We start from the raw sequence: 11,392 nt of genomic DNA on the forward strand, positions 1-11,392 counted from the left end.
AAAAAGTGTACATATTTATAGATCAACTAGTTTTTGGCCCGTGCGATGCACGGATTCATCTTAATATATAAATATTAATAAAAATACAATCTAATAATTACAATTAATGCCATAAATGTGTTATATAAATTAAATATTATTATTTGATTTTCACATTTACTTTAAATAATATTTTTATAGATAAATATAATAATAAAATAAAAACTAATATATTATATATTATATTATATTTTTTATCAGTAAAAAAGGAGGAAGTGACACCTCAGTTCCATCGTTACTGTTTTATATTATATATAGATATATAGAGAATTAGAGAAATTTTAGGGATTAATTTAAATTCTGTAGTACTCTTAGATATATGGGATAAAATAATCTTTTTATAGATAAATATACATAATAAAATTAAAATTAATATATTAAATTTTTTATCACTGAAAAATGAGGAAGTGACACCTCAGTTCCATCGTTACTGTTTTATTATATATATATATATATAGATTATGAAACCGATGACTACAACTACGATTAATTATAGTGTATTAATCATGGAAATCAATTAGAACTAGGATTGGTTTTTCAATACTATCAATTATGAAATCAATTAGAACTAGGATTACTTTTTCCAAGTCAGTGCTAGCTTTGAGGCGATTTACCATGTACAAGTGGATTTGATCTCTGTAGTAGTTGTATTTCCCGTTTCCATTAACATGAACAACAGCAGCAGCAACCAAGATGATCCCCATACCCAATTCCCAACTGATTCTTATCCCCAACCTCAACCTCACCCTGTTCAATCTAATTACAATTTCCACCCTCAACCCCAACCACGGCGCCCCCGTGGATTCGCGGCCACTGCTGCTGCCGCCGCCGCTGCAGCTGCAGACCATACGAACTCTGTTTCCGTCAATGTCTCAGGTAATAAGGGCAAACGAGAGAGGGAGAAAGAGAAAGAGAGAACCAAGCTTCGCGAACGCCATCGTAGAGCTATCACTAGTCGAATGCTTGCTGGACTTAGGCAGTATGGCAATTTTCCCCTTCCTGCCCGTGCCGACATGAACGATGTTCTTGCTGCTCTAGCGCGGGAAGCTGGCTGGACTGTTGAGACTGATGGAACCACTTATAGACATTCTCCTCCTCCTTCTCAAATGGTTAGTGTCTCTTGCTTCTTCTTCTTCCTTTTTGTTTGATTGTAGAACTGGAATTTTTGAATTAAGGATTCGTGAAATGGAGTCTTTGAATTAAGGATTCGTAGTGCATCATCAGGCATCGTTTGTTGTGAGATCAGTCGAAAGTCCTGTCTCGACTTCTTCTTTCAAAAACTGTTCAGGGAATCCAGCTGCATTGGAATGTCAGCCATCTATTCTGAGAATTGATGAGAGCTTGTCACCTGCTTCGCTTGATTCAGTGGTGATGACAGAGCGAGATTCCAGGAGTGATAAATTTGCTGGTGCTAGTCCTATCAACTCAGTTGATTGCTTGGATGCTGATCAGGTAGTTGTTTACCCGAGTTTTTAACTATATTCTCTAGTTCTGTGAGTCAATGCGCAATTGAGAATTTATATTCGATTATTAAGCTTAAAAGATATACTGGATTGGAGAATGAGTGAATTAAATGAAGTTCCAACTTTCTTTGTTCTTATTTTCAACTATAGTGAATGTAACTGGAATTCAAGGTTCGGTTAACTCTGTTGGCAAACCTATATGTCAAATAACTTTGGTGGTCTAGCTTTCAAGTTTTGAAGACTATTAGAAAAGCCAAGGGGATTGTTAGGGATCAAATCGAAAAAAGATAATTAGTTTTTGTTTGTGGATGTTAAAATAGGAGGTGGCTTCATTGAGGTCAGTTTTATTTTGAGGCTTACTGATGAGGGGATTAAAAAACTCTAAATCTGAACAAATTGTAATTTTCTTGTCAAACTGATAAAAACATATGGAAAAAACCAAGGCTTCTTGGCTAGAATTCCCTTGGCATCACAAACGTGGGTCTTTTAGGATCAGACATATCTTAAGTGCTAAGGATTGATCAGGCACTAATGTTCTATTGACTTTGTTCTTGTTTGATAAATACTGATTTCGTAAGAGTATATATACTCATATTACTGTTTGAACTCTTAGTTTGTGGGATTTGAATTCTAAATGTAAAACTAAGGTAATTACCATGAGATATTAGTGCCCCTATTAGCAAAGGAATATAAATCAAGATCCTTACCTCTTTGAAAGCTAGAAACCTTTATACCTGTAAACTGTAAACTAAAAAATAAGTCTTTAAATACTAAACCAGCAACTAGTTAACTTGAAAAAAATGCGAAAGCGACCTTAAACTACGAACCAAGAAGAGTTTATGAGCTTCTAAAAGGCCCTAAAAATAGAAGTTTCAATTTACTGGCCATTTCACTTCATAATGCTTTTGCTAGAGCTTTTTCTTACCTGTGAGAATCCTATGCTGGATATGGCACTGTTAATAATGTTATTTTATTCCGATTTTTACTGTTTGCAATTTGGTTATTTTTCTACTTGTTAAGCCTGTATTTTATGGTCCATCGGTATTTTGTTGTTAAGGTTTTGCAGCATCCTTCTTTTTTTCTTGCTCTTGGGCTTTCCACAATTAACTATTAAGGCTACTAATCTATTTGAATGATCTATAGGTACATTGGTCCTGTAGTCATATTGATGGGCTGGGTTAATTCCATGAATATTCCCCCAAAATCTAAGTCAACAAAGGAAGAGACCGTTCATATTGTTTACAGGATGAGCCTTTGTTTTTAGGGCCTTTAAGTAGAATCACCTAATTTTTAGGCCTAGTTGTTTGACTGCATGATGAGCCTTTATTGATTTTTCTTTATTCCCCTTTAATCGCAAAGAAAATATCTATGAAGTGGGTATGTTCTTTAACCTGTAAAATAATGTTAATGGTTAATTGATGCAGCTTATACAGGATATTCGCTCTGGTGAGCATGAGGGAAATTTCACTGGCTCTTCCTATGTCCCTGTTTATGTAATGCTTGCTGTAAGTTCTTGCTTTCCGTTTCTTGGTGCTTCGGTAAACAATTCACATTCTTACGAGGCTTATGTTCTGACTGGACCTGCATTGGTTCTGTGTCATAATTTCTGGATATATTTCTTTCTAGGATACAATATAATAGTATCAGTTGAATCTATTTTCCATATAAAGTTTCAAACACTATTTTTCTTCAGTGCTAAAATTATTGAACTACTATTGCAGACTGGTTTTGTTAACAATTTCTGCCAGTTGGTTGATCCACAAGGACTTCGACAGGAGCTAAGCCAAATGAAGTCTTTAGATGTAGATGGGGTCATTGTGGAGTGTTGGTGGGGCATTGTTGAAGCATGGAGCCCTCAGAAATATGTATGGTCTGGCTACAGGGAAGTCTTTAATATGATCCGGGAGTTCAAGTTGAAATTGCAGGTACTATTTTATAATCTATTCAACATATATTTAATTTGCCCAATATTAATTATTCCCCAAAAAATTCATTTTGTGCTCTTTATCTACTCCTATTCTTTTGATCAACAAAAAGGTATCCATAATAAATCTGTTGTTTTATACAGAGGAGTAATCAATGAACATGCTGTAGATACCTACCAAATGTTGCAATTACATGTAAAAGTTGCTATTTTTCATGGGGTTTTTGACCTTTTGAGAATGATTCATTTCCATTTGAACTTGAAGTGTGCTTAGATGCATTGGAATTTAAACGATATATAAGATGATCATTGTGCATTATCTACAAAATATTAGCAAATCAAATTACAAGAGCTTCTCTTCCTCCTTCTCTCAAGGATCCATGTATGTGAAATTTTTATTATTCTTGAGCTTATTTCATAATATGAACTGAGTTTCAAGATTGGTCTTAAAATTCTTAACATCAAGTTCAAAGAATGAATTTGAACAGTCAGCTGAACAAGCTCATTGGTGGGATTGGCTCACTTAATGCACTAGGCTTCATTTTCTTAATATTATTGTTTTAATATGCCCAGTAGGATAGATGTTGATGTGAGCTTCTTAGTCTTTAATTTTTTTCTCTCATGCAAAAGTGTGCACATTTTAAGGATTTTCTAATACTTGCAGACAATTTGGTGTATTGGTCTTCAAGTTTTTAACTGCTATTTCTCATATTATGAATCATCCATTTTCTTGGATAGGCATGATTTCTATTTGCATTGAAGTATACTAGACTTTCCTTATCATAGGAAGTAAATATCTGGAGAAATTTTCTGGTGTTTTGTTTATTTATGTCCTAAGGTTTGTGCTCCTAGTTAAAAGGTTCAACTGGGATTAAATTTTCTTCTTCTTTTAAGTGAGAGCTTTACATTATTAATACAAAGTTTTTTATGGTTTTATTATAATATGAGAAACACCTTTCTTGCAATTGTCAAATGGCTGTGTAAATGTCTTTCCAAAATTTTGAAGGTTGTAATGGCATTTCATGAGTTTGGAGGAAGTGATTCTGGTGTAGCATTGATCTCCCTCCCTCACTGGGTTCTAGAGATTGGAAAAGAAAACCCTGATATTTTCTTCACCGATCGTGAAGGAAGGAGGAACACTGAATGCCTATCATGGGGAATTGACAAAGAGCGAGTCCTAAAAGGGAGAACTGGTGTTGAGGTAGGAAAATTTATAAATCAGTAGTTATTCTATCTTTTACCAATGTTTTCTTTACCTAGTTTTATACATTTAATAATGTTTCAGTAGTCTGAACTCTCAGTTTGTTTATCTGTCTCTCAAATCGCACTTGTCTTTTTATGCATCACGTATCACATGCTATTGCTTTTGGGTTATGGTTGAGTTAGTTTGGCAATGACTAAAAATAGCTAAGCCTCAGATAGAAATCTGAATCTCTTTTTTTGTTAAAAATGATTATCCCGTAATCTTCGGCTTATCCTGAAACACCAGTGTCCAATAAGGAGATTGGACACATGAAAGACACTTCAATGCATAGAATCAGTTTTAAAATCCATAAAATTTTCAGAAATTGCACGAGTCGAACTCCTCATATGTACTAATGCGAGAGTCCATGTAAAAAGTGCAGTTCAGTTTTGGTGCATGAGGGGTGCAGAATAAGAGCAAAACAATATAAGAGTTTGCTGTTTTTGGCTTTTTAGTCCACCACACAGCATGTCAATTCCTAGAGAGCTGTGCGGTTGACACGCCGTTTTCTATTTACGTTTTTGTTTGTCATTATTACACTTATGGATACATGCAGGTGTACTTTGACTTCATGAGAAGCTTCCGTATGGAATTTGATGACTTGTTTACAGAGGATATTATTTCTGCCATTGAAATTGGACTTGGGGCAGCTGGAGAATTGAGGTACCCATCATTTTCTGAAAGGATGGGCTGGAGGTATCCTGGTATCGGTGAGTTTCAGGTATCTCTTAAAGTTGAACCATGCATATCTTTCGTATCTGTTGTACTTAATTAAGCTCATGGACTTGCTATTGATTGTTATGAGTTTTGACCATAGACAACTATATAATATCAGATGAGGAAGTGTGCAATGTAATTCTCCCATTTTAGTGGTCCTATTTTGTAATGTATTTAAAATTGGAAGCACTTGCTGGAATTTTAATTATTGTATGATGAGAATGGGGTTGCAATTTCGTACCTATTTCCTTTGTTCGACAATCCAACAAAATGAGCAAAATTCAAGATGAAAAAGGGACAAACATCAGTACATTCTCATGATGTCAATTTGGCATGGAACTATTTAGTGCACCCAACTTGATTGGATGATATTTGTTATATAGTTTCTTAATTTTCTTTTGCGTACTTATTTGTAGAGTTATATTATATAGAAAGATACCTTATCCAATGGAAAATAAGCCTGAGTTTCTAATAGTATTAATTCTTAAGATTGCTTTATGGTAAAGGATCATACCAACTTGTAAGTTGTTTTTTTTTTTTTTTGGATTAAAGCTGGTTGGTCGAAGTGGAAGAGTGCTACGGGTTTCCTTTGTGATCCCGGCATGCCTAATAGATTGAAGGGAAAATTCTACCGGACGGCAATTAGACCAGCATTGTTATATGGTACGGAGTGTTGGGCAGTGAAACACTGCCACATCCATAAGATGTCGGTGGCGGAGATGCGTATGTTGAGATGGATGTGTGGTCACACGAGAAAGGACCGGGTGCGTAATGAAATAATTAGGACAAAAGTAGGGGTCACATCTATTGAGAATAAAATGAGAGAAAACCGACTAAGGTGGTTTGGCCATGTGAGACGTAGAGCGCTTGATGCGCCGGTTAGGAGAACCGAAGAGTGGCAAAGGGATGTAGTGGTGAGGGGAAGGGGAAGACCTAAGCAAACTTGGAGGAGGGTGATCGAGAGTGATATGAGTTTATTGGGAATTGAGGAAAATATGGTAGTGGATAGGACGGAGTGGAGGGAGCGAATCTGTGTCGCTGACACGACTTGATTTTCACGGTTTTATATGATGGTTCATGTTAGCCGACCCCGAATCATTTCGGGACTAAGGCTTTGTTGTTGTTGTTGTTGTTGTGTGGTTGTCCTTGAACTTTTTACTTAAATTTCATATGGTTATTTATAAGGATGCAAGCTTTCTTGCAAGCATCATTTAAGAACTGAAATCTTGCATGGAGAATGGATGCTATTCCGTGCATCTTTTTAATGTCTTATATATAGAAGACATGTGCTTCCTACAAGCTTAGTATAGTGCTACTTTTAAATATGGTAATTTTTTTTTGGCGTGTTTTTAAACATATATTCTTCCTGATTATTTTTCGTATTGTACATGTATTCATTTCTTACTAAACATCTACGATCTCTTATTCAAGCTTGTAATGTCAATCCTTTCACAGTTCTCAACCATAAGATAAATGCCATTTCATTGTTGTCATATTAAACAATGTCTCATTTGCGTTAAGCAGGCCCTCCTATAGGAATCAAATTTGAGCTCTCCAAGTATGCCTGTGTGCATTACTTTAACACATAAGCAATATATAGTCGAAATCATTTACATTTCAGATTCTTTTGTATTTTGAAATTTTAGGGTAATTTTGATAAAATTCTATCATGTGGTTTAGTGCTTTGACATAGAAGGGTAGTATGCATGTATATATATATATATATGAAGTGATACATCGTGGTTATTCTGTTGAGATGCCATTAGAGACAACCTTACATGGGCTTTCCATATAATTAAATATGCTTTGATAGTTGAAGTTAATTTAATGGTATAAGTGAACCAGACAAAAGAAAGTTTAAGGGCTTGGATCGCTGGATAATTGTTCACGGACGAAATGTAGCCCTTCCTTATTTCTTGTTGTAATAATCCTTTGATGGAACAATATTTTAGTTATTATTCAACTCCGTGTTTAATTATTTTCTGTCCTAAAAATGACTGCCTATGTACAGTGCTATGACAAATATTTACAACAAAGTTTGCGCAAAGCAGCTAAATTGCGTGGGCACTCATTTTGGGCTAGGGGTCCTGATAATGCTGGTCACTACAATTCTAGGCCACATGAAACTGGGTTCTTCTGTGAAAGAGGTGATTATGATAGTTACTACGGGCTCTTTTTTCTCAACTGGTATTCTCAGACGTTGATAGAACATGCCGATAATGTTTTATCTCTTGCAAGCCTTGCCTTTGAAGATGTGAAGATAAATATAAAGGTGAATTTATGATGTAGTTCAATTTATTTTCAGTCTGTTAAAGGTAAATTATGACATACTGCAGTTTCATTTTCTAATGGTGGAGGACATGTAATGTCTTTTAGTTGTCAATAGGGCTGTAAATGAGCCGAGCCGCTCATGAGCGGCTCAGTGTTCGGTTCGATAAAAGCTCGACAGAGCTTGAGCACGACGAAACTTGGCTGGCAAGTAGGCTCGGTTGTAGGTTCATGAACAAGCTCATTGTCATGGAGCCAGTTGAACTAAAAGCTTAAGCTGACAGTTAAGAACACTCAACAAACAAATGGGGTTGTCAGGAATCGAACCCTTGATCACTTGGTCTAAGAGGCTTGATATCATGTCATGGAACCAATTGAACTAAAAGGTTAAGCGGATAGTTAAGGTCCAATTTATATTAATATCTGACACTCATGAACAAGCTCGATTGTAATGTTCATGAGTAGGCTTGTGAGCAAGCTTGGTTCAATTATTTTTTTAACAATAGTTTTTCTATAAAAGGAGAAACGTAAAAGTACGTAGTTTCATGTGAAACTTTAGTTTTGTAGGTTCCAAAACTACGTAGTTTTGTGTTAAAGAAGTTTCAAATGAACATAATTAATGAGCTGCTCGTGAACCATAAATGAGCAGCTCACAAACAGGATGTTGAGCTCGAACTCGTCCATTTTCTGCCGTTCCGAGTATGAGCAGGCCAAAGCTCGGCTCGGCTTGGTTACAACCCTAGTTGCAGACCATGATGGTCATGGTGCTAACTTTAATATGTATAGTGTAGTTACGGGGCAAGTGATGTTTAATCTGGCATTGCACCACTGCTATTTTACTTTCTCACATCGACTTTTTGGAGCGTTGTATGTTATATTACATATTTAAAGCACATTAGAAATATGTCAATAATCAATCATGAGAATATATATTTTTACGTACATACAAATTTTGAAGGATTCTAACTTGTGAAAAGCAATTAAATTCGGAACAATCGGGATAGCTTTTTTTTTTCCCAAGTAAACAAATAAATTGTGCATCGGTTAGCTGCTATTTTAGTTTTTGAATTAAATTTGTAAGGTTTGCTATTTTGTTTTTTTGGGTGAAATAAAAGATCATACTATGCAGGTTCCAGCAGTTTATTGGTGGTATAGGAGTGCTAGCCATGCGGCAGAGCTAACAGCCGGATACCATAACCCCACAAACCATGATGGCTACTCTCCAGTTTTTGAAGCTTTGAAGAAACATTCCGTCACAATAAAATTTGTGTGCTCTGGGTCGCAAGTTTCAGATCATGAAGTTGATGAAGCGCTTGCTGATCCTGAGGGCTTGAGTTGGCAGGTGATAATAACTCTTTTGTTTTCTGTTACTCTGTATGCTGTATGGTTTGTTGGATGTTGCAAGCAACTTTTCACTTACAGTGAAACCTAGAATTTCTCTGTGTTGAATGTGGATTCGAGGCAGTATGTTATGTTTTACCATAACAACTAGGTGCTAATGGATTTGTACAGGTTTTAAATTCTGCTTGGGACCGCGGATTGGCTGTGGCTGGCGTGAATGTACTTTCATGTTATGATAGAGAAGGATATATGAGAGTTGTTGAGATGGCAAAGCCAAGGAATGATCCTGATCACCACCAGTTTGCGTTCTTCGTCTATCAACAGCCTACCCCTGTAGTCCAAGGAACAATATGCTTCCCTGAGTTGGAATACTTCATAAAGTTGATGCATGGTAAGAATTTATGAAACCCGACTCATTGCTTGAAAATTATGAAATTTTTGATTCATATTGTCCATAATACGAACATATTGTTTTGCACACATATCCTTTGACTTCTATTATGATACAGTGCTACTTCATTCCTATATAATTAAGACAATGTAATCTTTATATGAAAACAGACTTCTAATGGTTAACAAGTTATTTAATTATTTTCTTTTCTTTATTTTTTTAAATGAGTTCCTGTCACATTGTAATTCTCTTAAAATGAGATGTCTTCCTCCGATGCCTTTTAGAACAGCAGCATGAGCTAGTGTCAATTTCTAAATTTGGTCATGAAGAAAGAAAGGTGACTGAGTCTGATTCTGTCAATTTCCTGATACATAAATTGCTTTTTTTTTTTTTTTGACAAAGAAATAGGTTTACGCTGCAGGATAAAGGTGGATTTTCATATACTGTTTTTTTCTTTTTCTTTTTCTTGGATTGCCTTTTTGCTGAAAGTGATAGGGTCTCTTCTCTATTACTTTTTTTTATAGAGGGGGCATGCAGTTGTGCGGGAAAGATCTTTGTAAGTTGGTTGGAAAAAAATCGAGGCATTTGGTTCTCTCTGAAGAACATTTATCAGTTTGATATGAGTAAAAATAATATGCTTTTAGCCATGAGATATCTCTTATTAAATGTAGTTTGGGTCATATTGTATGATCCTTTAAATATTCTACTTATTTATATTAATTATAGTAAGTTTGCAGATGAGTAATGGCACGACTTGATTTCACGGTTTTATACGATGGTTCATGTTAGCCAACCCCGAATCATTTCGGGACTAAGGTTTTGTTGTTGTTGTATAGTAAGTTTGCAGATGAGTAATGGCATTGGCAGTCCATTCTCCATTGGACAATTAAACCATTAGCTATTCATTTTTCACGGGACTCTTTCCAGTGCTATAACAATGAGCTGACTTGAAATTTATATAGCAAGATTACAGCTCTTAACCAGATTTTTGGACATATCTATTGATGATAATGATGATTAATGAGAGGAAAAATGTAAGAAGAGGAGAGTAATTTGATGCATTATCAAGTACTTTATGAAGTTGAGTCGCTGTTTATGGATGTTATATTATTTGATTTTGCGGTTCATTAATGTCCACTGCTTTTTTCTCAGGAGATGTATCTGGTGATTTAGTATCCTGATAGGGAGTCTTCATGTTCTCTTGATTAGCACCTTTTGGAATATGAGAAAACAGTACCAGTTACCGGTTGTAGTTCACCGAGGAAGAATGGTTATAGGAAAGTATTGGTGCAGTTGATGCTCCAAGCACCAAATCTGTAAGATTTTCTCTAAAATTATTGTAGAATTTATATCAGTTGTTTTAATTTTTCAGATAATGCTTAGTTGCACTTTGTCTCTAATGCAAAAGCTTTAGTTTGTCTGCTTCCCAAGGGTGCTTTTTTATCATTCGCAAATGATTCTCTGCAACTTTAGACTCTTTTGAACTCCAGTAATTCTTGAATGACATAGTATTGTGTTGAAAAACGAAGCTAAATAAAACAGAATTAATCAAGCAACCCCTTTGATATTATGAGCCATATCCAACATATTGCAACACAGGATAATTTTATCATTACTCTTTTCAAATATAGTTATGTTGTATACTGTCTGGTTCCGGCATCTATCCACCCCGAGCGTGGGGATGTTTTAGCAGCAGACCAGACGTAAGCGATTATGCAATATCTCAAAATTTTCTATGACTCATGCTCATCATTGAAGCTCTGTAGACTCAGTCTGTTGCGAATATTTTGCCCTCGATTCGATTGTCATTTGAGCCACCTGGTGCTTGTCATTATGTCCTACATTTTTTAGCTGATAACAATCTATTTCTGATTTCTGTTCCCCATTTTAATCTATCTTTGTTTACTGAGTGTATAGGTTCTTTCTATTTCTGATTTCATGTATCTGGAATTCTCATCTTCGTTACTAAATTTTGTTGTTATGGGAAGATAGATGAAGAGGTAACT

At 35.4% G+C, this 11,392-nt stretch overlaps 1 protein-coding gene across 1 annotated transcript; it reads left to right on the forward strand.

Annotated features, from left to right (window-relative positions):
* Nucleotides 1-538: 538 nt before the first annotated feature.
* Nucleotides 539-10,774, forward strand: LOC136232661 (beta-amylase 8). The gene is made up of 10 exons (XM_066021959.1): nucleotides 539-1,148; nucleotides 1,264-1,491; nucleotides 2,927-3,007; nucleotides 3,224-3,427; nucleotides 4,433-4,627; nucleotides 5,226-5,390; nucleotides 7,398-7,658; nucleotides 8,784-8,996; nucleotides 9,167-9,386; nucleotides 10,539-10,774. The coding sequence occupies exons 1-10, from the start codon at nucleotides 708-710 to the stop codon at nucleotides 10,565-10,567; spliced, it is 2,037 nt and encodes a 678-aa protein (XP_065878031.1). The 5' UTR covers nucleotides 539-707; the 3' UTR covers nucleotides 10,568-10,774.
* The last annotated feature ends 618 nt before the right edge of the window (nucleotides 10,775-11,392 follow it).

The sequence above is a fragment of the Euphorbia lathyris genome, chromosome 6 (genome assembly GCF_963576675.1).
Source record: "Euphorbia lathyris chromosome 6, ddEupLath1.1, whole genome shotgun sequence".
Classification (NCBI taxonomy): Eukaryota; Viridiplantae; Streptophyta; class Magnoliopsida; order Malpighiales; family Euphorbiaceae; genus Euphorbia; species Euphorbia lathyris.

What these genes read in the sequence shown, in the direction of transcription:
- LOC136232661 (XM_066021959.1), top strand. Translation starts at nt 708, where the DNA reads ATGAACAACAGCAGCAGCAACCAAGATGATCCCCATACCCAATTCCCA. An exon ending in CTCCTCCTCCTTCTCAAATG is followed by an intron (nt 1,149 to 1,263) that starts GTTAGTGTCTCT and finishes GTGCATCATCAG; the next exon opens with GCATCGTTTGTTGTGAGATC. An exon ending in CTGGTATCGGTGAGTTTCAG is followed by an intron (nt 5,391 to 7,397) that starts GTATCTCTTAAA and finishes GCCTATGTACAG; the next exon opens with TGCTATGACAAATATTTACA.